Genomic DNA, 26,022 nt, shown 5'->3' on the forward strand with positions numbered 1-26,022 from the left:
ATGTTATATACTTATATGAGAGGAAAATGGATTATCTACTTGTGTTTTTTTTACTTTCAAGAGTTCTTATTTAATGCACATAAACAAGGGAGCTGCTTCCCATTGGAATAATAAAACTCCCTAGTATTTCCCAGAAATTGTTTATCAGTCACTGTCACAGAGTGTCACTGTGTGTAAAATACAAGAGGGAAAGGAATAACAGGATTTTCAGGGTTGAGCCGAAGTCTTTTGTTTGCTTGTTGCTCTGTTAGTTTTGGCTTTTTGTTTCTTGGTGGGGTGAGCCCTCCGTATGTACCTTTCAATAAGATTTTTTTATTTACTAAAAAATAAAAGACATCGTACGACACTTGCACCATCTGATGAGCTGTGTGTCTCTTCCTAGTATTCTTCGACCAAACGCATGTTCCCTTCCACCACCCTCTCTAATAATGACGGAGCAGAGACTTAGCTTACGTTTATGGTTTTCTACTTTTCTAGTACCCAACCCATGATTTTGTAGTTCGGACCTTTAATGCCCCATGACCCGATTCATGACCACCCTAACTCGTCCTATACGTTTACTTCACTTTCCCGTCATATGTGGTTGTTTAAAAGGCTTTCACTCACGCACCTACCACTTGTTCGATGAAACAGCTCAAAGAGACCTCTACTCCCTCAACTCACTTCTTGCCTCATATACCCGAAATGGCGAATTTTCCACCACATGGGATCTCTTCTGCTGCATTCACCGTGAGAAACACGACCTGAATGCGCACACTTTCACTCCAGTATTGGGTGCGTGCAGGGCGTTGCCATGCCCTGAACGTGGCAGGCAAGTCCACGGTCTTATGGTCAAAACGGGTAGTGAGTCCGGAACTGTAGCTAAGACTGCTGTAATGGACATGTACTCCAAGTACGGGTGTTTCGAGGACTCCGTTCGAGTCTTTGAAGAGATGGAGTTCAAGGATGTTGTGACTTGGAATGCTATGCTCTCAAGTTTTTTACGCCATGGGCTTGCGCGAGAAACACTGGGTATGTTTGAAGCAATGAGGAGGGAGAGAGTGGAGTTCAGCGAGTTTACTTTGTGTTCTCTGCTTAAAGCTTGTGCCTCTTTGAAGGCCTTTCCACAGGGTAAGCAGGTTCATGGGTTGGTGGTTGGGATGGGCCGTGATATGGTAGTTTTGGGTACTGCTTTGGTTGACTTCTACTCTGGTGTTGGGTGTATTAGGGAAGCCATGAAAGTGTTCTCCAACTTGAAGTGTAGGAAGGATGATGTCATGCTCAATTCTTTAATTGCTGGGTGTGTTCGGAATCAAAAGTATGAAGAGGCATTGTCGATTTTGTCTACCATGAAACCCAATGTAGTTGCACTCACCAGTGCTCTCGCTGCTTGCTCTGAGAATTCAAATTTGTGGATTGGGAAGCAGATACACTGCTTGGCAATACGCCATGGGTTCACATTTGATACTCAAATGTGCAATGTACTGTTGGACATGTATGCAAAGTGTGGGAAAATTTCGAATGCTCAATCTTTGTTCAATGGAATTTGCAATAAAGATGTAATTTCATGGACGAGCATGATTGATGCACATGGAAGTCATGGGAACGGGCTTGAAGCTCTTGATCTGTTCAAGAAGATGGGGGAGGAAGGAACTGGAGTCTTGCCTAATTCTGTGACTTTTCTTGCTCTTCTCTCAGCTTGTGGGCACTCGGGGCTGGTGGAGCAAGGCCGAGAATGTTTTAATTCAGTGACAGAGAGGTACGGTCTGGACCTGGATCCAGAGCACTATGTCTGTTACATAGATATGTTAGGCCGTGCTGGTCAGATAGATGAAGTATGGTGTGTGTTTGATGATATGGTTAGGCATAGAATTAGGCCTACAGCAGCAGTATGGGCAGCAATGGTGAATGCTTGTAGCCATAACCTGGATGTTACGAGGGGCAAGGTTGCTGCAAAACAGCTTTTGCAGTTAGAGCCAAATAATCCTGGGAATTATGTGCTCATATCAAACTTTTATGCAGCCATTGGAAGGTGGGATTCTGCAGATGAATTGAGAAGCATCATGAAGATGAAAGGACAGGTTAAGGAAACTGCAAGTAGCTGGGTCACTGACTCGCACTGCCATGAAAATGCCATCAGGGTTTCTGTTTGAGAAATCAAGAGTAGTAAGTACAACATTTTTTATACGGGTTGTCGAGAAATCTTTGCATGGTTGAATGCAGTAGCATAGCTATGACGCTGAGGGAGAGAAGGGACATATTGTTTTGTGGACTGTGTACTCAGGAGGCTAGGCATCGAACTTTTTTGAAGGATAGTTGAAGAGGGCCATGAGCTTGCTGGCTGGCGTATTTGGTTCATCAAGAAATTCAACGCCAGGTGAAGCACAAAAGAATGATCTGTAAGATTGATTAGTTTTGGTAATATTGTGTGTGAATCAGAATAAAAAAAACAAAAGGGTTAGATCTGCATGCTTTGTGATTCTGGGAATGTAAATTTTTGATTGGAAGCAAAGATAATCATATTTCCTGTGACATATTGTATAGAAAGAAGTATCTGCAGCTGCTCTATCTTTTTATTTGTTTGTTTAATCTCTTTCATCTTCCTCCATGGTGCTATAAATATTACAAGTAATTCATTTTTAGTGCGCTGACAGTTGACACAGAGAAAGGTGAATGTTGGTCCAACTTGAGAGGTTGCAATCAAATTGAGTCTCGCTGAGATATTTGGAAAAGTGATATGAGAATCTAAGCCCCTCCACGGCTCCACTTTAAGATTCAGAATCTTTGTGATTTGTGGCTCTACTTCAACATGGGAAAAGTAATGGTACACAAGAACCACATATATATAAAAAAAAGGTTGCATTTTTTAATGTGAAGGAAGACTTTGCCTTTGACACTTCATACACGTGTCAGCAAACCCCTTTGGATTATTTTTGGGTGGCAGATTTCACTTATGCTGAGACTGGAGTTGCCTTAATCCCTTTTTTATAGTTTATTTAGGGTCAGATCAACATTCAATAGCCACATGTTCTTTACACAAAGCATGCGTGAATGAAAGCTGTGGAAACTTCCATTGTAGAAGCAAAATATATCCTCCATGGTAAAAGGTGATTAGATTTTCATTTCAACTCTTTTATAAAAGAGTTGAAGACAATTGGAGTTTGAGTTGGGCTCTAGCATTGCTGTTAATGCTATCTTGAACCAGGTGGATAATTTCCACCCTCTCTTTAGTATTATCAGCAGCTGCAAGGCAGTTCTCAATAGACAGTGGTGTGTAAAGATTAGTCATATCTACAAAGAGCAAAATGCTTTGGCAGATGGTCTTGCAGGGTGTTTGGGCCTAAAATCCTGAATTGGGTAAAGACTGGTTCTTTTGGGTTTACAGGCAAGGGAAATCAGAGAGGAGTAAAAGAAGCCCGAAAAAGCCCAAGCTAAAAAGATGACTTTGGTTGATGATCAACCAAAGGGAAACAAAGCCAAAATAGGGAAATAGAAGCAGACGACTTCGGTTGATGACTAACTGAAGGAATATGATACAGGTTATCAAGATAAGAGAAAAAAGAACAGCTGGCAATGGATTGGCATGAATGACCTGATAGGGCTGACGTCAAAGAGGGCAGAACATTAAAATTGCATCTCATTTGTTGGCCTATGTTTCTTGTCTATTTCTGCCGACTGGTTAAAACTTAGTTTTGGTATCCATTTTGGGATTTGTGTATCTCAGTCTGTTTATTTTCAGTCATAATATTTATGAAAATGAATTATTATTAAAGTTGTTTCTAAATCTATTCCCCATTGATCATCTGAGTTAAGATTTATGCTTATTAATATGAAAAGTTTTTATGGCCATGATTTATGTGATTGATAATAGCATTTATATTCATTTTTAACCGGTAAAAATCCTAATAAGATCTAGACAAAAGAATAATTTGTATTGAGTTAGTGGTTCTTACTTAGTAGACACTATCGTTTTTAGAGAAATTATTTCTTTGGGCTATCAAAAAATATAAAATTCCGGCATTGGACCATCAGAGGCCCAAACCGGTGGCACGCCCGCAAAGCCCAGATTAAAAAGGTCCAAACATTAAAGCATGAAGACCAGCCTATAATGCGCCGAAAGTTTTGAGCTATAACACAGGGTTGGGTTATTCTAGGAAATTTAGGCTTTTAGTTATTCTCAACTCCTCCCCCTCCTGTTATTAGCTTATTACTCAAAAAGAAATGTTATCTATCTTTTTTTTTTTTTTTTTTTTTTCTAATTTGGGATCATTTTTTAAAAATTATTTCTATACAAAATTAATTAAATTACAAATCATTAAATTATTCATTCTTTGATAAATTGTATATCGTTATCAACTGAAATTAGTTATTAAGCATGGGATAAAAATAAATTAATTAAATGGTGAAAAATAGAGCATGGCCAAAAAAAAAAAAAAAATTGGTAAAAAATAGAAAATGTTCATAATTCAAACCTTGAAAAGCAAGGAAGGTAAAACCAAAATATCATCCCCCAAAATTATGGTGCTTTCAACGCACTCCTCTCTCATCCCTCCTTCTCTTCCCAACTACTAAATCGCCTTCGTTTCGACGCTTCGAGTCACTTCCTCTCATCGTCTCTGGTATTTTCCTTTTTTTATTTTCTTCAATATTCCATTTCTCTCTCTCTCTCTCTCTCTCTCTCTCTCTCTCTCTCTCTCTCTCTCTCTCTCTCTCTCTGTTTGCTCTTTTTTGTATCTGGTTTTTGTTTTGTTTTATGTTTTGGTTTCTGGGTTCTGTTGCATCTCTGTTTGCTTGCTGAGAATCGGCGTCTCCGAGAACCTTGGAGGAGGATTTCTCACTTTTTTTTTCTCAGCAACCAAACAAAGCGTTAGGGCTCTTCCAGATTCGGGTTTTATTTGATTGTTTTTGTTTATGGTAATTGACGGACCGCATATTTATTTCTGGAGGATAAAAGTTTTGTGCCTTAGGTCTCTACTAGCTTCATATCGAATGAATTGTACGTGTTTAGTTTTAGGATTATTGAATTGATTGTGATGAAAACTAGGGTTTTGTTGTGTTGTTTATTTTGGGTGTTTGAATTGATGATGCAAGCCATGCCAACTTTCACTTTCACTGCCATACCGACTTTCACTTTCACTGCCACGCCGACTCTGGATGCGGTTGTCAAGAGGTGGTCAAGTGGAAAAGAGGGGAACTTGCGTGCATTACCTTCAACCTTGCAATATGTAGGTGTTTTTGATCTGCATGTGTTTTGGAATCATGGCATCATAAAAATTTAAATTTACCTCAAATTCTCAAGTGCAACTTGTCTAATGATATCTACTATATAACTATTGTAGTTAGAAATAAATGCATTCTTCATGAACCTCCTTTATTGTTTGAACTTGATCTTAATAAAAATTCAGTCTAGAGAGTGAGGCTCTAGCGGGGGTTACTTGAACTAATTTTTATTCACTGGCAGATCCTTGGGCCTGATAGTGATTGGCAGCCTATTCCCTTAACAGAAGTCATAACTGCTGCTGCTGTAAAGAAAGCTTACAGAAAAGCCACTCTTTGTGTCCATCCTGACAAATTAACACTACGGGGTGCAAGTATTCAACAGAAGTACATATGCGAAAAGGTTTTCGATCTTCTAAGGGTGTGTTAAAGTCCATTCTCTTTTGTGGCATGATATATGAGTGTAGTTCTAATTCTTCCTACACTTGTCTTATTTGGTTGGTTGGTCTGTTTCACTACAGGAAGCTTGGACCAAATTCAACTCAGAAGAGCGGTAGCAGGCTCTTGTATGTATGCTGAGAAGCTAGCTGCATATTATATATGTAGTTTGAATCATTTGATACGCTAGTAATTATCTATATATCTATATATATTTATATTCATCAGTTGATTGTAGTCATCCATGTAGGTTCTGATTGTGAGCTTTAAACTTTAAAGCTCAAAAGAATAGTTTCGCGGCAAATATAATTGAATGAAATAGGGGTGTTATTTGTTCATAATAAACAACTCCCTAGTATTTCCCAGAAATTGTTTATCAGTCACTGTCACAGAGTGTCACTGTGTGTAAAATACAAGAGGGAAAGGAATAACAGGATTTTCAGGGTTGAGCCGAAGTCTTTTGTTTGCTTGTTGCTTTCTTAGTTTTGGCTTTTTGTTTCTTGGGGTAAGATTTTTATATTTACTAAAAAATAAAAGACATCGTACGACACTCGCACCATCTGATGAGCTGTGTGTCTCTTCCTAGCTTCCTAGTATTCTTCGACCAAACGCATGTTCCCTTCCACCACCCTCTCTAATAATGACGTAGCAGAGACTTGGCTTACGGTTATGGTTTTCTACTTTTCTAGTACCCAACCCATGATTTTGTAGTTCGGACCTTTAATGCCCCATGACCCGATTCATGACCACCCTAACTCGTCCTATACGTTTACTTCACTTTCCCGCCATATGTGGTTGTTTAAAGGGCTTTCACTCACACACCTACCACTTGTTCGATGAAACAACTCAAAGAGACCTCTACTCCCTCAACGCACTTCTTGTCGAGAAATCTTTGCATGGTTGAATGCAGTAGCATCGCTATGAAGCCGAGGGAGAGAAGGGACATATTGTTTTGTGGACTGTGTACTCAGGAGGCTAGGCATTGAACTTTTTTGAAAGATAGTTGAAGAGGGCCATGAGCTTGCTGGCTGTAGTATTTGGTTCATCAAGAAATTCAACGCCAGGTGAAGCACAAAAGAATGATCTGTAAGATTGATTAGTTTTGGTAATATTGTGTGTGAATCAGAATAAAAAAAACAAAAGGGTTAGATCTGCATGCTTTGTGATTCTGTGAATGTAAATTTTTTGGTTGGAGGCAAAGATAATCATATTTCCTGTGACATGTTGTATAGAAAGAAGTATCTGCAGCTGCTCTATCTTTTTATTTGTTTGTTTATTCTCTTTCAACTTCCTCCATGGTGCTATAAATATTATGTAATTCATGATAACAAGTCAAGTAATTCATTTTTAGTGCTTTGACAGTTGACAGTGACACAGAGAAAGGTGAATGTTGGTCCAATTTGAAAAAGTGATATGAGAATCTAAGCCCCTCCACAAGATTCAGAATCTTTGTGATTTGTGGCTTAACTTCAATATGGGAAAAGTAATGGTACACAAGAACCACATATATAACAAAAGGTTTCATTTTTTAATGTGAAGGAAGACTTTGCCTTTGACACTTCATTACAATATTACATGCGTCAGCAAACCCCTTTGGATTATTTTTGGGTGGCAGATGTTACTTATGCTGGAGTTGCCTTAATCCCTTTTTTATAGTTTATTTAGGGTCAGATCAACATTCAATAGCCTCATGTTCTTACACAAAGCATGCGTGAATGAAAGCTGTGGAAACTTTCATTGTAGAAGCAAAATATATCCTCCATGGTAAAAGGTGATTAGATTTTCACTTTAACTCCTTTATAAATTAGGTGAAAATAGGCAATTACTTCTATGTTGATATTGGGTTTGTAGCAATTACTCCAAAAGAAATGCTATTTTTTTTTTTTTTTTTCTCATTTGGGTTCATTTTAAAAAAATTATTTCTATACAAATTTAATTAAATTAAAAATCGTTAAATCATTCATTTTGATAAGTTGTATATCGTTATCAACTGAAATTAGTTCTTAAGGATGGGGTAAAAATAAATTAATTAAATGGTAAAAAATAGAGGATGTTCATAATTCAAACCTTGAAAAGCAAGGAAGGTAGAACCATATGATTCCTAGTTACCAACCATCTATCTCATCCTACGTTATTGGACAAGGCAAATTTCTCCTTTGACAAGTAGCAGCAGCAAACGTCAAACGTGGGCCCATTAAAATATTCAACAAGAAAACGGCGCCGTATACCCAACGAAACCCACATATGAAGGAGCTTGAAAGTCCATACTACCCTTGAGCAGTTGAGCTTGCCTCCTAAACCCCAAGAACGTCTAGGAGTATTCTGTCATAACACACAATAAAGCGAAGAAACCCTAACCGGTTACGGCCACGGCAACATTAATTGATATTTATGTTTGGGGTTTTTTGAAAAAGCAACAACTTGGGGGACACTTAAAACCGAGAATAGAAAAGAAAGGGGGGTTTGAAATATTTGCGGGGATGTGACCGAGTGTGTGTAGTTTGATAGTTTCTGTGCGACCAAATTGAGAGGAAAAGAGGCGGTCGTTGCGATACAGAGAGTTTTTAAGTGATTGTTAGATTTAAAATAAATAAATAAATAAAAAAGAAAAACCTGGAAGGGCTCGTAATGGTGAGAGGGAATGAAGAAGGGTGGTGGTGACGACTGGTGAAAGAAACCAAACCAAAATATCATCCCACAAAATTATGGTGCTTTCAACGCACTCCTCTCTCATCCCTCCTTCTCTTCCCAACTCCTAAAACGCCTTCGTTTCGACGCTTCGACTCACTTCCTCTCATCGTCTCTGGTATTTTCCTTCTTTTTATTTTCTTCAATATTCCATTTCCGATCTCTCTCTCTCTCTCTCTCTGTTTGCTCTTTTTTGCATCTGGGTTTTGTTTTATTTTATGTTTTGGTTTCTGGGTTCTGTTGCGTCTCTGTTTGCTTGCTGAGAATCGGCGTCTCCGAGAACCTTGGAGGAGGATTTCTCACTTTTTTCCTCGGCAACCAAACAAAGCGTTAGGGCTCTTCCAGATTCGAGTTTTATTTGATTGTTTTTGTTTATGGTAATTGACGGACCGCATACTTATTTCTGGAAAATAAAAGTTTTGTGCCTTAGGTCTCTACTAGCTTCATATCGAATGAATTGTAAATGTTTAGTTTTAGGATTATTGAATTGATTGTGATGAAAACTAGGGTTTTGTTGTGTTGTTTATTTTGGGTGTTTGAATTGATGATGCAGAGCCATGCCGACTTTCACTGTCATAGCTTTGGATAGGTTGCTAGAACCTGGAGGGCCTGGAGCTTCCAAATCTGTCGACATGTCTCTTCCTAATTCTAATTCTAATTCCATTTCCAATTCCAATTCCAATTCCAAGTCTGTTTCAAATTCAATGCCTGTTCGTGAATCGAATTCGAAGCTGGAGAGGAGGAGAAGCACGCCTCTTATGGACAAGAGACTCAATCGAATGACGCCGGCGCTCTATGCAACTCCCCAGGCAACCCCGCTTCCTGATTCGCCCACTTCCTTCACTCCCTCGCCATACATCATCAACCACAAGCGCCGTGGACCGCGCCTTCTCAAGAGCTACTCGGAGCAGGATGTGTCCTTGCACCAGAAAGCTGGAGATGAAGAAAAGGTGAATGGGGACGTCAAGAATGATGAGGCCAAGGTGGCAGAAAATTCTTCTGCAAATGATGATTCGTGTACTTTTACTTTTCCCAGCCCTATTGAAGTGAATTATGTGAATGGTGTTCATCATTGTGAGAGCAGCAATGGCAACCTTGGGGCCAGTACTGGGCAACTTAGAAGCAGTAATGTGGAGCTGAGCAGTAGTAGTGCGAGTAATGGTTCAGCAAGGGAAGATGATTTGAAGCCAGCTGCCACGAATTCAGAAAGAGATAGCGATCGTGACGATTTCTTTGAACCGAAAGACTCCATGAGTGTCGCAAGTAACACAGACGGAGAGGTAAATGCTGGGACAGAGCGTTCTGCTCAGAACAATACACCCATGGGAGAGTTTTATGATGCTTGGGAAGGTACTTAGCCTTTTCCCTTTTGCTTGTTAAATGTATTGGAGTTTCCTTTGTATATGTAATTCTCTTCATTTTGTTATGTGCATACCATATATACCAGAATTACTGCATATTTTGGCTGATGATGGAACATACTGGTTTTTCCAGAGGTTGGTGTCTTAAGTACATAGAACATGGTGTATGTTTCTTTGTAGGGGTATGCAATCAAGTGGTGTCGCTTTTTTTTTCAGCTCTATGTCATTTTGGATTTACGTTGAGCACTAGTCAACTCTAACTCAACCTATATTTAATTAATCGTGTTAGATGATTTGACATTAACTTGACGATGTTGTGTTTGGGTTGACATACATATTTCATAAATTAGAAACTCAAAGTTTAGAATCCTTTTATCTTAAACCAAACTCATTACTCATATACTCCTCATAAAATAAAGTCCACTCAATCCAAATACTAGCAAAACCAAGGAAAAAAAGTCATAATTCTACAATAATCCATGATACCAAATTAATGGAAAAAAAACTTTTTAAGTATCAAACAATAACTTTTTGTGTCAAAATTGTGATATATGTGTTTAGAACCAATTTGGTGCATTTAGTATTTGTGTTTATAGGCTGTTTTTCAATTGGGTTATTTCGGATTCATGTCAATTATTAGTTAACCCTAACTTGTCCTATCAGAACAATTATTAATCTAACTTTGTAATTTTGTATTGGGTTTGAGACGCGTTACGTTGCCACGTTGAAAGTTAATTCAAACTTGTTAATTTTATATTGAGTTCGAGTCTTGTTGAAAATTGATATCCGTATCTATATGTGTCTTATAAATGTTGCAATATCTATGAGCTTAGTACTAAGTTGCTAATTATGATTATAGAGAAATGAACACACTGATTTTCCAAAGAAATGTTCGAGTGTGTCAATGTTTGAAATAGTATAGAAGGGGAAATGAAAGTATGAACTTCTGTGCATGTTCTGTGTGTTAGATTATGCTTTAAGAGCCCACCTAGTTTCCTCTTCAGAAGTTTGGTTATAAATATGAAATGATTTCCAAAATTTGTAAATTTAATATTTCAGTTTTCTGTAACCCACTTTGTTCTACATATGCACTCTTAGTTATGGTTTTTCAGCAGTAATGGGCAGCTTACTTTTATTGTTACTTTGTATAGAACTTTCATCTGAGAGTGGGCAAGGGCAACAGCTTTCTGCTTGTGATTATGAAGCTGAATGGCGTGAAATGAGATTGAGTCTATTGATGGAGATAGAGAAGCGGAAGCAAGCAGAAGAATCCTTGAATAACTTGCGAAGCCAGTGGCAGAGGATTAGGGAACATTTATCTCTTGTAGGATTGACACTTCCTGTAGATCCCACCTTTGCAACAGTAAATGAGCAGCAAGATTCTGATCCTGCAGAGGAGCTGTGCCAACAAGTTTATCTTGCTAGGTTTGTATCAAATTCTATTGGGAGGGGCATAGCAAGGGCTGAGATGGAGAAGGAGATTGAAGCTCAGATTGAGTCAAAGAACTTTGAGATTGCTCGGTTGTGGGACAAACTCCGTAATTATGAGGCTATGAATCAGGAAATGGTTCAGAGGAACCAGGACGTTTTTGGTGAGATTTCTATACCTTATACCATTGTTATTTATTTCTTGATCCCTAATTCTTCTAGAGGTAACATTCTATTATTTGTCAAATCAAAAGCATTCCTGAGGTCCACCTCAGTTGAACTCTGTCTTTCTCCCCATGTTTAACCTGTAACCCTCAATTTTGTTTGAACAACATGTTGATTCATCAGTATGTGGGATGAAAGTAACAAATAATGCGACAACCCAGTCCTTGATGGGAACATAACTGGAAAGCTTCCTTATGGAAGCTATTTAACAGTTTTTTCTCTGTGCCCAAATATTGACTAGCATGCATCTGTACACGCATATCCTACTCTAAATGTGCATGAGCAAAGAGCGTTCATGTTTTTTCTGCTTGTGTAAATTCTCCCTTTCCAGCTTTACTTTTAGGTCCTGTTGGATCTACTTCCCATCGTTGGCCCATCTAAGTATTTGGGTTCTTTGTTTTTATGTAGAGATGGCACGGCGTGAGAGGGAGAGAAGGGAACGAAGACAGAGGTGGGTCTGGGGCTCCATTGCTGCCGCCCTTTCACTTGGTACTGCAGCCTTGGCATACTCTTATTTCCCATCTGGAAGGGGATCGGCAACCTACCATTCTGAGGCTCCTGAGGTTCACGATGCAGGCAAATGATAATCTCTTTATGTAGTAATGGTGATGCCATAGAACGAAGGCAGAATAAAAGGTCTAAGATGCCACACCCTTTGTGGATAACATTCTTGCTCTTTTATCAGTTTAGATTTTTCCTGCGATCTGAGGATGTATAGTTCTTAAAAAATAATTCCAAGTTTTGTTCGTTACTGGCATTCTGGAAGGTTATAGATCATGAAAGTCATTTCAGCTTCAGTATGTTTTGAAGCCTGCATACTCCATTTCTGCGCACATGATTTGTTTGCTGTTAAGCATCGGTCTAGTTTAATAAATTTTTTGTTAAGATTATGGTACTTTGAAAATGCATAATAGCCTACAGTCGGTCACAGGAAACTGGGTCTTGGTACCCTAGTCACCTGAAATGTGCTTGGCATTGTGCTGCACAGCCCTATCAAATTCCTGCTTATGAATGGATAGGACCTACAGGCCAAGGGACAGTCTCAGGTAGACAGTGGGCGTAGGCCTCCCAAAAGGTAATGGAGGCGTGCAAAGACAGAAGGGACCTGCTTGACTGCAAGACCCACCATTTGAGTATTATATATCCCGCAGTTTTTGTTTGTCCACAATGTTATTGCCATTCCCGTTTAAACTGAATTGGGTTTCAGTTCTATCTCATAACAGAAATTGTAAGCATTTCTTGTACCCAAAAACAATGTAAGCATTTCCAAAGAAGAGAAAATGGTTGATTGTGTTCTCTTTCATGCTATGGTAGAACACTATGTAATTATTAATTTAACCTTAATGCTATATTACGTGGATAATTATTAATTAAAAAACTAATTTAAAGAAAAGGAAAAATAAAACAGGGATCAGAAAGAGGAAACGACACCGTTCGAGAGGTTTATCCATTGGTAGATAAAAACAGAGAAGAAGAGTCATCAGAAACACTGGAGCTCCGACAATGGAGCTAGCTTTACACATGCCCGCAACTCTTTCCAGAGAAAACTCCCTCACCCATAACTGCAACCCGAAATTCTTCGCAACCCAATACTTTCACAGGACTCACTTTACTCATTTTACCAGAAAACCACAATTCCAGTCTTCGAGTCCAAGAGATAGGACCCGAAAACTTGTGTTGTCCGCCAAAACCCGACAGCTTCGTATTAACGAACAAGAACATGCCCAAGAAGAAGAAGACGATGGTGATGAAGAAGAAGAAGAAGAAGAAGAAGAAGAGTCTTATTCGGACGACGAGTCTTCACTGTTGTCTCTGAGTGAGAAGCCTGACAGGAACATAGCTTTGCTTGATGACTACGAGATGGAGGAGCTTGACTATGCTGCCGACCCAAACCATCGAAGTGGTAAAAGTCTCTTTTGGGCTCTCTTTAATTTTACCAGAGAAGCTTTAGGGGATGTGTGCTTCTTTCCCAGTGTGAATTTCATTAAGTCAATTAATGCAGGGTATGTGGCTGTTCTTGGAAAGCCAAATGTCGGAAAGAGTACTCTTTCAAACCAAATGCTTGGTCAGAAGTTGTCCATAGTTACTGATAAACCGCAAACTACAAGACATCGAATTCTTGGTATATGTTCTGGCCCAGACTATCAGGTTTGCTTTTCTTTTATTGTTAGCTGATATTATTATTATTTGTTTTGTTTCAGTTGCTTATATGTATTAGTCATTGACTTCTCATTGAAAACCTGTTAGACAATGTTGCAATTCATAATAGCCTATTACTGTTACATGTTAAATTGAGAAGAGAATGGTGTAGTTTGTTTACCTGGTTAAATGTTACTATAAAAGGAAACATAGAGGAAATGTTGCATTTGATAAAGTTTCGAAGGTCGGGGGGAATACCCACTTAATGGTTCCCCAAACAGTGTTTTTGCTTCAGGATTCATTTTGTTGTGTTCGAGATTTGAATTTTGTAAAAGACAGTTACTGGTAATGGAGCTGAATTTATCTCAATTAAATAAGAGCTGTATCTAGTCAAATCTTCTTTTGGACACAAGTAATACTTTCTTGTGCTTTCTGAACTTTTGGTCATGCATGTGTTTCTGACATAAGGATGTGTTTGCAGATGATACTTTATGACACACCGGGTGTTATGGAGAAGAAAATGCACAAGTTGGACTCTATGATGATGAAGAATGTCCGCAGTGCTGCCATTAATGCGGATTGTGTAGTGGTTCTTGTTGATGCATGTAAAGTGCCTGAAAAAGTATGCTTCTTCATTTGTAGGATTGCATATGAAACTTTGTCCTCTTGTCCTAAGATCATTTTCTTGTTTCTAGATTGATGAGGTGTTGCAAGAAGGTATGGGTAGCGAGACAGATAGCCTGCCGCCCACTTTGCTGGTTTTGAATAAGAAAGATTTGATTAAACCTGGTGAAATTGCAAAGAAACTAGAGGTCAGTATTCGTTTATTGATATCTCTATTGGCAATTATAGTTACATGTGCAATTCTGCATATGTTGTTCCAGTTATTTTGTTAAGCCTAAGTAAGCATCACGTCTTTTTTTACAGTGGTATGAGAAATTTACAAATGTTGACGAGGTCATACCTGTGAGTGCCAAACATGGTCAGGGAGTGGAAGATGTTAAGCATTGGATTTTATCAAAACTTCCTTTTGGGCCAGCATATTATCCGAAGGTACTAAGAATGTCATATTTTAGGCTCATGGTTGCCTTCCTTTTCATTTGAATATAAAGTCTTTAATGGTGTTAATTGAGAATTATAATTAGGCTGAATGAATAATCTTCATTATACTGTGTATATTTATACAGGATACAAATACCAAAGATGGTAAGTCAACTATACAATTAAAACTGCTAACTTATTGCTAATTGACAACTAATTACAGCTAATACACGCTAACTAATACACGCTAACTCTCCCCCTCAAGTTGGTGCATAAATATCGCACATGCCCAACTTGGATAGCGATGTATGGAAAGAACCACTAGTCACGGCATGAGTCATCATATCAGCCAGCTGATCCGCACTCCTAATATAAGGAACCTCAATCACACTAGAATCTAAATTATCCTTGATGTAGTTTCTGTCAAGCTCAATGTGCTTGGTTCGATCATGCTGCACCGGATTATTAGCAATTTCAATAGCCGCTGTGTTATCACAAAAGAGCACCATCGGTTTTTGGGGACCATACCCGAGTTCATCCAAGAGAATTTTGAGCCAAGCAAGCTCAGTAGTCGCATGATGAAGGGCACGGTATTCCGCTTCTGCACTAGATAAAGATACCACCTTCTGTTTCTTACTCCTCCAAGTTACCAAGTTGCCCCCAACAAATGACACATACCCAGAAGTAGACTTTCTATCCAATTTGGATCCAGCAAAGTCAGAATCAGTATATCCCACAATATCTAGGTGACCATGCCTGGAGAACATAACACCTTTACCTGGAGAGGATTTTAGATAAGCCAAAACACGATTCACTGCATCCATATGTCTATCACTCGGATTATGCATAAATTGACTCACAACACTAACTGCATATGATATGTCAGGTCTAGTATGAGCTAGATAGATCAACTTCCCTACTAACCTCTGATACCTCTCCTTGTTCGTTGGAACCTGATGAGCGTAAACAGCTAGACCATGGTTCACCTCAATAGGAGTATCCACAGGTTCGCAGGCAGAGTTACCAGTTTCGGCCAAGAGATCTAACACATACTTCCGTTGAGAGAGAAAAATTCCTTGCTTGGATCGAGATACTTCAATGCCCAAGAAGTATTTTAGAACTCCCAAGTCTTTCATTTCAAACTCCCTGGCCAGATAGCTCCGAAGCTTCTCTATCTCACATATGTCACTGCCTGTAACAATCATATCATCAACATAAACAATAAGCAAGGTAATGTTATCACCATCCCTTTTATAGAACAGAGTGTGATCTGCCAAAGCTTGCCTAAAGCCATACTTTCTCATTGAGTAGCTAAACCTGCCAAACCAAGCCCTCGGCGACTGCTTCAATCCATACAACGCCTTCTTCAGCTTGCATACTTTACCTCCTTTTGGTGTAAATCCTGGAGGAGGATCCATATACACCTCCTCTACCAGATCACCATGAAGAAATGCATTCTTCACATCAAACTGTCGTAGCGGCCAGTCCAGATTAACTGCAAGAGAGAGTATGACCCTAACAGTGTTCATCTTGGCTACAGGGGCAAAGGTCTCTTGATAGTCAATCCCATAAGTCTGGGTGTAACCCTTGGCTACTAGTCTAGCCTTGTACCTGTCCACTGTCCCATCTGACTTATACTTCACCGTAAATACCCACTTACACCCTACTGTCTTCTTTTCTCGAGGTAACTCGACCATCTCCCAAGTAGAGTTCTTCTGGAGAGCCTCCATCTCCTCTACCATAGCATTCTTCCACTTGGGGTCTCCAAGGGCTTCCTGAAAATGACTAGGAACAGACACAGAAGACAACTGAAGGGCAAAAGCTAGATGAGATTTAGACAACCGATGATATGAGATGAAATCAGACATTGGATAAATGACATTAGAAGATGACTTGGAAAAACCAAACCTATCAGGTTCTTTACGATCACGAAGAGGATATTTCCTACCCTGACCACCGACTTGTAAATTCAAGTCAGCAGAATCTGAAGCTACAGTGGTAGGATCCAAATAAGAAGAATCTGAAACTATAGGATTAGAGTCCAAATCATTATCAAAGGTTATAGGAGAAGAGACATGTACCTCAGAATTAATCTTGGAAGAGTCATTCGATGGCATGGTAGTATCATCAAGAGAAGTACTGGAATCAGAATGAGGCACGGCAGTAGCATCTTTGTTCCTTCTTGTATAGTGTTTTTGGAACAACTGTGCTGGCCTTTCACCCCTACCTTCTTCAGGTTCGGATTCAGTCTCCATAAGATTTGGGGTATTAGAAATCTCCCCCTCACCCAAAGTAGCTGAATCCTCCCCCTTACCTGAAATCCACAATCTTTTTTCTGCCAACCATAATTGTTCCTCTTCCTTACTATTAATCTCCCCCAGAAGAGGAATCAAAGACACATCCCCAGAAAAATAAGACACTCGTTCACAGAATTGAACGTCCATAGATACATAGTATTTGCCCGTAGGGGGATGAAAACACTTATATCCCTTTTGGGAATTAGAGTATCCAAGAAAGACACACCGAATAGCACGTGGATCAAGCTTATCCCTATGAAGAGAATGAACATGAACATAACACACACAACCAAAAATCTTAGGACAAAGATTAAGGGTAGAAGGAATAGAGTGGAACCGTGATAACATCCTCAAAGGAGTTTGGTAGTCAATGATACGGGCAGGCATTCGATTGATAAGAAAAACAGCAGTCATGACAGCATCTGCCCAGAAACGTTTAGGAACATGCATAGTAAAACATAAGGCCCTAGCTACCTCTAGGAGATGCCGGTTCTTACGTTCTGCTATACCGTTCTGTTGTGGTGTGTAGGCACACGTTGTCTGGTGAAGGATGCCATGGAGTTTGAAGAAATCAGCAAGAGACTGATTCACAAATTCACGACCATTATCAGAATGAAAAACCTGAACCTGAGTATGAAACTGTGTGACAATCATTTTGTAAAATTGAGGAATAACATGGATAACGTCACTCTTAGACTTTAGCAAATACACCCAGCTTACCCTAGTGCAGTCATCAATAAATGAAACAAAGTATTTATGACCCGAAGCAGACGGGGTAGAAAAAGGACCCCAAACATCAGTATAAACACAAGAAAAAGGTTTCGAACTTTTATTGGAACTGAGTTTGAAAGGAACACGATGATTTTTAGCATAAATGCATTGTTCACATCTTAAGCTAGAAATAGAAACATTGCAAAACAACTTAGGAAATAAACGTTCTAAGTAGGCAAATGAAGAATGACCTAAACGACAATGCCATAAAAGAATTTTTTCCCTATCAGACCTCTCTCTCTCTACGTGAAAGCCGCGACTAGATTCGGATTGCAATGCCGTGGCCCCCTCCAAGTAGTACAGACCTCCTCTCTCCTTACCAATGCCAATCGTCGTCTTCGTGAGATTGTCCTGAAACACACAATGAGTAGAATGAAAGGTTACAGAACAGTTGAGACGCTTGGTAAGCTGGCTAATAGAAAGAAGGTTATTAGAGAGAGTAGGTGCAAGTAAGACAGAAGACATGGAGAACGTGGGAGAAAGTGAGACATTCCCGGCCCCTGTAACTGGCATGGGAGTCCCATCAGCAACCTGAACAGACTTAACAGGTGGAGATATTAGAGAATCAAATAAGGAAGAATTACTAGTCATATGATCAGTAGCCCCTGAATCAATAACCCAAGTGTTATTAGCAGAAGAAATAAAGGCTAAACCAAAATTACCTCCTTGAGAAGACACTCGTGAGACATGAGAAGCAGAAGAAAGAGATGTGTCAGCAAGGGCAGCCTGAGAAGATTTCTTGTTCTTCCTCTCAGCTTGCTTCAGCTTATACCACTCCGGGTAGCCATGCTTCTTCCAGCAAACGTCGACGGTATGTCTGGTACCATTGCAGTGAGTGCAGCGACGAGTAAGAGGGTCAGATGGACCATAAGTAGGAGCAGGGGGTGAGGCTGACCGAAGGCTACCCTTCTGGACTACCAGGGCTGATGCCTCAGAAGAAACTTCAGTTCCCATTGTAACCCGTCGTTGTGCTTCACGACGAACCAGTGAGTATGTCTCTTCCAGGCTGGGCAAAGGAGAAGTTGCCAAAACCCGACTGCTAACTTGATCCAAACTGTGATCAAGACCTGCAAGGAACATATAAACTCTATCTTCGGCGATGCGCTTCCTTTGCTTTTCAATATCAGCCGTACACTCCATGTCATTAGGCCTCCGATAATCTAACTCCATAAAAATGGAGTTCATCTCATTGTAGTATTCTGTGAGAGTCCGACCATCTTGACGTAGCTGAAAAGTTTTCTTCATCAGTTCATAAACTTGAGAAGAATCAGAGACATCCAAATAGCTCCTCTTAACAGCATCCCAAACCTCCTTTGATGTTCCACACTGAACAAAATGAGACATAAGGTTAGGTGTCATGGAATTAATAAGCCATGATTTTACCATAGCATCCTCAGCTTCCCATTCATCATAGGCCGAATCATCAACAGCAGGCGCAACTTTCCTTCCAGTAATATAGCCTTTCTTTTTTCTACCTGCAATATGCATCTCTAGAATTTTTGACCAAACACGATAATTTGTACCATCCAATTTCATATGGATTTGAGAGGAATTATCCTGAATGGTCACAGCAGTTGGCATCTTGCTGTCAGGAGTCATTTTTCCGTCAGACATATCAGATATGCTTAATTCTGTTAACCAGAAGGGTGAAAAACAGAAGTTATAAAAGTCACTGATTTAAAAAACAGAAATCACAAAACCAGCCACGCAGAAACAACTTCTGGACCCTGTGCAATCTGGGTTCTGTTATAAGCAGAGAACAGAAACCACTTGTTGGAACAAAGGATCGGCGTCAGAAAGAATCGTGGAAGGATCGGCGGCGCTGCAGGCAGGAAGGATCGACGGCGCTGCAAGCAGGAAGGAACGACGGCGCTGCAAGCAGAAGGGATCGACGGCGTTCCTGGATGGCGGCGGCGTCGTTATCTGGGCAGCGTCGTCGTCGTCTGGTCGTCGTCTTCTGGGCAGCAGCGTCGCCAACTTCTGGGTGGCGTCGGCGTCAGCTGGTCGTCGTCTTCTGGGCAGCAGCGTCGCCAACTTCTGGGTGGCGTCGGCGTCTGCTGGTTGTCGTCGTCTTCTGGGCAGATGAATGTAGGTACAGAAAATACTAGTATTTGTATTTTCTAAGTATTTTGTAGAATTTAGGGTTTGCTTTCAGCAAGAATAGAGATTAGGCAGCGGAAGAAAAATCTTTAGCCATCAGCTCTGATACCAAATTGAGAATTATAATTAGGCTGAATGAATAATCTTCATTATACTGTGTATATTTATACAGGATACAAATACCAAAGATGGTAAGTCAACTATACAATTAAAACTGCTAACTTATTGCTAATTGACAACTAATTACAGCTAATACACGCTAACTAATACACGCTAACTGTGTTCTTGCTTTATGGTCGTAAATGTTTTATTTTGGCCTTATCCCAAGCATTAGGTGTCTTCTAGTGCAGAAATTGCACAAAGGTTACAAATATCTTAAGACCATTTCTGCAAGCAGGCATCGCTTGCTTAGGGTTAAAAAACTTCAATAAAAGCTAGTAGATTCAATTGTAAGTTTTCTGGCTTCGGTTTCACAATGCTTTATATCCTAAAGAAGAAAGGTACATTAGTGTTAAACTTTTGAAAATTAGTTCCTTTTAAGCATGTGTAAAGAATTGAAAATCCATTTTTCATATTCGAATTCCTTGTGTGAAATTAATACCTTTCAAAAAAAATCCAATTGTGCTATTTTCATGCTTGCAAGTCAGAGGGGGTTTTGAGTTCAGTTGGTATCTGTGGAACACTTTCACCAAATTTCTAATATGAATTCAGTTTGAGTTCTCTTATTCCTTTTCTACATGCTATTGTAGTATCCTGAAACTTTTCTTTCTTAAGTGTGAACTGTGTAATGCAAGGAAATCAATGTCTTCCAGCAGAAGAATAATACTTATCTTGTTGTCTATGAGTTCTCAGGACATCGTCAGTGAGCACCCAGAAAGATTCTTTGTATCTGAAATTGTTAGAGAAAAGATCTTCATGCAATACCGTAAAGAGATTCCTTATGCATGTCAGGTATGTGATTGAGAAGCTCAAAAGATTTGACTTGTGAGGAATGGTGCTGATTCCCAGAGGGATTTAAAAAAAAAGAAAAAAGAAAAAAGGATGATAATGTTTCTAGTTGCTTTACTCCTCATTTTCTTTAATCTACAGGTGAATGTTATGAGCTACAAAACTAGGCCAGCAGCAAAAGATTTTATACAAGTGGAAATTGTCGTTGAAAAAAACTCACAGAAGATCATTGTTATTGGAAAAGTAAGTGATCTTCAATTGTAAGGTTTGTTGGTTTGCTCAATAGAAATTCACTGCAATATGATGAATAGGTTGCTTATAGATGAATTTTTATGGTTTTGGGAACCCTTTTGGCATGATTCAAGGAATGTTATAAGCTATTATGGAATAACAAGCTGGAAGATGAAAATTTCAAATGTTCAGTGCATATGCTTTCAAAAAGACATGCAAATACATATTTATGTTTTATTTTCTTGATTGAAGATTTAACATGGAGCATATGTTTGCACAAAGACATGCATCACAGCTACAGAGCTTTTGATGTGCCGTCACTGTAGGAAGGGAGAGCTCAATCACTGATTTTGTATCCTTTGCAGGAAGGGAGAGCTCTGAAACTACTTGCAACAGCTGCACGGCTCGACATAGAAGATTTCTTACAGAAGAAAGTTTTTTTGGAGGTGCCAAGTTATCCCATGACTACTCTTTGGGAATCTTTTGTATAAATTATGTTAATTTTACTTTTATTGTGTGGTTCAGCTATTGCAATCTGCATTATCCTCACACAGTTACTGCCTTACAGGGTTCATTGTGCCTTGTTTGGAAAACATTTACCTTATACAGTAACTCGTGCTTTTAACAGGTTGAAGTGAAAGTTAAAGAGAATTGGCGGCAAGATGAAGGGCTTTTGAAGAATTATGGCTATGGGGGTCAAATTCGAGCGTTATGATGACTGGGGCATTTGTAACTTGTTCATATCCATTGGAGAAGCACAAGTGAGGATGGCTCTAGTCACATGATTGTCTGTTATCACTGAAATGGTTTTGATGCTGTTGATGAACATGGAAGCCTTCCATTTCTTTTTGTTAGCTGGAGTCGGGTATAGTTGTAATCTCATTGGGAAAATAGTCTCAAGCATTCCTGTAAGCATGGCATTTTCCCAAGGCCAAGGTTTTGTTATGTGTAGGAAGTACCTTCAGTAATCTCTTTCTGTGTCTCTGTCCCTCTCTTTCCATTGTTAGCCCATCAAAGAACTTGAAGCCCACTTCTGGAATCTGATTCTGTTCAGCCCAGGCTTTGTGAAGCTTAATGGGCCCTGACTTACCCTTCCAGAAGTGAAGGATACCTCTATGCGCATGTTAGTTCGTGTTGTGCAAACATACGCACAATGGCCCAGAACATGGATGCTTCATGTAATTGAATGATGACTAGCCTCTATCACTTTGATTGCATGAATAATCATACATGGCATGCCACGTGTCGCAAGCATGTCAAGACTCAAGATCCACAGATGGCGCCAATTAAATGTCGGCCAGGGAGTAAAGATTAGGTGCTGTTTAAAAAAATTACCAAATAGAATGAGAAACTTACAGAAAGATTTGTGGTATCCCAGTCCCACCTAGAAACACCAAAAAGAGAGGGAGAGTGGGACCAAGTAAAAGGGCATTAGGTGCTTCTCCGGCCCTCAACTATAGGATCCACAAAGTTAAACCCTTTGGTGGATTAGATTGATTGATACATTAGAAGCAATGGGAAATTGAAGAAGGAATAGTAAATTTTGGCTTTTTACATATTGTTCTATGCAATTGCGAAAGGGGGTCTAAGGTCATCCATGGTCCAAGGTCAGAAGTTCTCAAATGGGTAACTAGCCATGGACAGAAAATTAAACAAAAAAGGGAAACAAGGTTGGAATTTGACCCCACAACCTAGGTGAGGAAAAGATTGAAACCTAAACACAACACTATGAAACCATATAGTGAATTAGAGGATGAGATTATTGAGTAATCCCCTAAAAAATTTGTTAAGTTTCAAGGAGAAAGTCTGTGTTTAATGTTGATTTGAAAACTTTTCGTAACTTTCTTTTCCAAGGAACCCCACATGTTTGGCATGGGACAGAAAAAAAAAGGAGTCTCTTTGATAACTTGGTATCACATTAATTATGACATGGTACAATAGCATTGAACATCAATGGGGTCTAGCAAGTAAATGTTGAGGATCTCACCATGATCTTTTGTGCATGGTTGGAGCTAGGCACAGTCAGCTGAGTTAGTGACTAGGATGACCATTTGTTTGGTGTGTGTCTGTAATGTTGGATTGGTTAAACCAAGCACAGTAGGAAAAGGCCTCTGTTTACAGTAAATTTGGGTCAAGAAATTTACCTCGAGGCCGAAGGTACAGGATGATCAATTGTTTCATTTTCAGGGCTTGGTTTCACCTCAAAGGGGTATGCATCAGTTCCTCTCATGTGTCGGTTACTGTTGTTTTTTTTTTCTTATTTATTTATTTGCAGTTGTAAGAAGACAAATTTAATTTTCAGGCTATAGACAACCGCCTTTAATAGCCTCTTCTTTCTTATGCAGAGGTTATATAAATCAGCAAAAGATTCATCATTCTTTACTTTACATTAAGAAAAATGAAGCATCTAGCTTTGGCTCTTCTTTTGGCCCTTTTGATCCACCAACAATGTTCTCACATCCATGTTGAAGCAGGTGATGGGTTCATCAGAACCAGGGGAGTGCATTTACTACTGAATGGAAGCCCCTACTATGCAAATGGCTTCAATGGCTACTGGTTGATGTATGTGGCTTCTGACCCATCTCAGAGGTACAAAGTTTCAGCTGCCTTTCGTGAAGCAACTAGCCATGGGCTGACTATGGCTAGAACTTGGGCTTTCAGTGATGGAGGTTACAATCCTCTTCAGTACGCTCCTGGCTCCTACAATGAGCAAATGTTTAAGGTTTCTCTCATACTAATTCATTGTTTATTCTTTTAGATCTTTAAAGTTCTCACTAATGGTGTGAATTTTGGGTTGGTTTGAAACTTTGAAGGGGTTGGATTTTGTTATAGCTGAGGCCAGAAGGTATGGGATTAAGCTCATATTAAGCTTGGTGAACAACTATGAGAGCTTTGGTGGAAGGAAGCAGTATGTGAACTGGGCAAGAAGTCAGGGGCAGTACCTGACATCTGATGATGATTTCTATAGGAACCCTGTTGTTAAGGGTTACTACAAGAACCATGTAAATGTAAGTGAAAGTGCACATTACCTTATTTTATTACTATAAGAGTTTAGAAAATCATGTTTTATCCAGTTTCTTTTTTCCAAGTCTGGAAATGATTTATGTGAAGGAATAACGGTCTATGATGGTGATAAGCCTTTCCTTTTTTATGAGATGTGATGCACAGGATTTTCAGTTCTAATTTGTATCTACCATTTTGCAGACTGTTCTTAACAGATATAACAGCTATACTAGAGTTCACTATAAAGATGACCCAACAATTATGGCCTGGGAGCTTATTAACGAGCCTAGATGCCAATCAGATCCTTCTGGAAGGACTATTCAGGTCAAAAAAACAAGCTCTTTATCTAATTTCATCTTTCTTATCAATAACAGGACATTATTTTATAATCTTCAATTTGCTTTCTTTTTGAGTTTAATCTATATATTCTTAAACCAGTTTCTAGAAACAAGGAAAAGTGCAAGATATTAATCTGTCTTAACCAATAATCAGTACTTGCTTTGTTAGCCATTAAGGTGTTCATATTCCCACCCACCAACCTTTAAGCCTCTCTGTGAAAAACATAACCTATGAATAAATGCTACAGATGGAAAAATATTGATGTATAAAGCCTAATTACTCATTGCAGCTACCATTTCTTATTTATGTATGCATTTTTCATTTTAGGATGGCTTTTCCTTTTATTGCACTATTTTCATGATAATTTTTACTAATTAGTGCTCATAACAGGCTTGGATAAAGGAAATGGCTTCTCATGTGAAGTCAATAGACAGAAATCACTTACTGGAAGTTGGTCTGGAGGGATTTTATGGACACAAAACACCTCAGAAGATGAGACTCAATCCTGGTGTCAATTCAGGAACAGACTTCATTGCAAATAATCAAATCCCTGGCATTGATTTTGCAACACTTCACTCTTATCCTGATCAATGGTAAATCTGCTCTTAACTTTCAGGACCACTTCAACTTTCGTCAAAATATTAAAGGAAATATCCTGACTAGAAAGCCATAGTCAAATTATATAACTTGATTGTTGAGCAATTCTTCATGAAACACTCTCTAATTATAAAGCCATTGCAAATGCCATTAGTACTGAATTTCATAAGGCTTAATGTTGCTATAACATAGCATTCCATGGTTCAACTTCTTGACTGGTGTTGTTATACCATTTGTGTTGCATGAGCAGGTTGCCTAGCTCAAATGATCAATCCCAACTCTCTTTCATGAACAACTGGCTCAACACCCACATCCAAGATGCGCAGTACATTCTTCGAAAGCCGATATTGATCACAGAATTTGGGAAATCTTGGAAAGATCCAGGCTTCAGCACCTACCAAAGAGATCAGCTCTTCAACACTGTGTACTTCAAGATATACTCTTCAGCCAAAAGAGGAGGAGCTGCTGCTGGTGGCCTGTTCTGGCAGCTTCTCACTGAAGGCATGGACCCTTTCCGTGATGGGTATGACATAGTTCTGAGCCAGAGTCCCTCAACTGCAAATATAATTGCTCAGCAATCTCACAAACTCTTTCAGATTCGAAAGATCTTTGCCAGGATAAGAAATGCTCAGAGGTGGAAGAGGGCAAGGGCCATTAGAAGGGCTGAATGGTTGGCTAGAAACAAAGGCAAGCGTATAGGAAATTGATCAAATGCATCATTACCTACAAGTGCTTGAATCATGTTTCAGTGTCAAGTAGATTCAGATTAAGGTACCTTGTGAGGTTAATTCCTGTTATGGTTTCCCTTTTAGAGATGATTCAGATGAATGTATTTTGTCCAGGAGGGTAACTTGTGTTGTAAGTTTGATATATATTGTTGGTCCATTTCTTGACAGCTTAAGCTTTTGGGGGCAGTGGTTGTCTAACAGTAACAGTGTCACCTAGTATTGACGTATTGTGTTTTTCTTTCCCTTGAATGTCTGTATTTATGCTGTCAAGTGTGAACTGAGTTGTTTAGGAAATCTTCTGGTTTGTAAGAAACTGGATAGCCTCGAACTGGTTTATTTCATTCCATCAAGTTGGTGACCAAAATGAAGCAGATAACTTGTTCTTGTGTTACTTGCTCTTTGTGATCCGACAACTTACATATAAGCGGTAGACTGGATCAAGAGCAAAACAACATCGAAGGAAATGTCTATTCTTAATATTGTAATATACCC

General features: G+C 39.2%; 5 protein-coding genes across 8 annotated transcripts; all 5 read left to right on the plus strand.

The window, feature by feature from the left end:
• Window positions 1-231: 231 nt before the first annotated feature.
• LOC147284697 (Tetratricopeptide repeat (TPR)-like superfamily protein) lies at window positions 232-2,528 on the plus strand. Its single transcript, XM_086245179.1, has one exon. The coding sequence runs from the start codon at window positions 519-521 to the stop codon at window positions 2,130-2,132; it is 1,614 nt and encodes a 537-aa protein (XP_086101305.1). The 5' UTR covers window positions 232-518; the 3' UTR covers window positions 2,133-2,528.
• Window positions 2,529-4,471: 1,943 nt separating this feature from the next.
• LOC147284698 (auxilin-related protein 1-like) lies at window positions 4,472-6,003 on the plus strand. 3 transcript variants are annotated; one of them, XM_086242978.1, is made up of 5 exons: window positions 4,482-4,598; window positions 4,832-4,893; window positions 5,069-5,204; window positions 5,441-5,617; window positions 5,718-6,003. In XM_086242978.1, exons 3-5 carry the CDS (start codon window positions 5,073-5,075, stop codon window positions 5,751-5,753), a joined length of 345 nt encoding a protein of 114 aa, XP_086099104.1. In that variant the 5' UTR covers window positions 4,482-4,598; window positions 4,832-4,893; window positions 5,069-5,072; the 3' UTR covers window positions 5,754-6,003. The 3 variants fall into 3 exon arrangements, with proteins under 3 accessions (XP_086099102.1, XP_086099104.1, XP_086099105.1); XM_086242976.1 differs by lacking the exon at window positions 4,832-4,893 and having other exon boundaries at window positions 4,472-4,598; XM_086242979.1 differs by lacking the exon at window positions 4,482-4,598 and having other exon boundaries at window positions 4,702-4,893.
• A 2,105-nt stretch (window positions 6,004-8,108) lies between these two features.
• On the plus strand, window positions 8,109-12,632 carry LOC147284699 (uncharacterized). The gene is made up of 4 exons (XM_086245877.1): window positions 8,109-8,440; window positions 8,876-9,672; window positions 10,835-11,275; window positions 11,745-12,632. The coding sequence occupies exons 2-4, from the start codon at window positions 8,880-8,882 to the stop codon at window positions 11,918-11,920; spliced, it is 1,410 nt and encodes a 469-aa protein (XP_086102003.1). The 5' UTR covers window positions 8,109-8,440; window positions 8,876-8,879; the 3' UTR covers window positions 11,921-12,632.
• Window positions 12,633-12,792: 160 nt separating this feature from the next.
• Window positions 12,793-21,831, plus strand: LOC147284700 (GTP-binding protein Era-like protein). Its single transcript, XM_086244983.1, has 9 exons — window positions 12,793-13,239; window positions 13,339-13,484; window positions 13,957-14,097; window positions 14,171-14,287; window positions 14,403-14,528; window positions 20,537-20,635; window positions 20,774-20,875; window positions 21,229-21,309; window positions 21,492-21,831. The coding sequence occupies exons 1-9, from the start codon at window positions 12,840-12,842 to the stop codon at window positions 21,576-21,578; spliced, it is 1,299 nt and encodes a 432-aa protein (XP_086101109.1). The 5' UTR covers window positions 12,793-12,839; the 3' UTR covers window positions 21,579-21,831.
• Window positions 21,832-22,825: 994 nt separating this feature from the next.
• Window positions 22,826-25,770, plus strand: MAN7 (Glycosyl hydrolase superfamily protein). Of its 2 annotated transcripts, XM_086244023.1 has the most exons (6): window positions 22,826-23,072; window positions 23,209-23,585; window positions 23,677-23,871; window positions 24,068-24,190; window positions 24,596-24,798; window positions 25,053-25,770. In XM_086244023.1, exons 2-6 carry the CDS (start codon window positions 23,262-23,264, stop codon window positions 25,507-25,509), a joined length of 1,302 nt encoding a protein of 433 aa, XP_086100149.1. In that variant the 5' UTR covers window positions 22,826-23,072; window positions 23,209-23,261; the 3' UTR covers window positions 25,510-25,770. The 2 variants fall into 2 exon arrangements, with proteins under 2 accessions (XP_086100149.1, XP_086100150.1); XM_086244024.1 differs by lacking the exon at window positions 22,826-23,072 and having other exon boundaries at window positions 23,180-23,585.
• The last annotated feature ends 252 nt before the right edge of the window (window positions 25,771-26,022 follow it).

This window comes from Dryas octopetala, chromosome 5 (genome assembly GCF_963921425.1).
Source record: "Dryas octopetala chromosome 5, drDryOcto1.1, whole genome shotgun sequence".
Lineage (NCBI taxonomy): Eukaryota > Viridiplantae > Streptophyta > Magnoliopsida > Rosales > Rosaceae > Dryas > Dryas octopetala.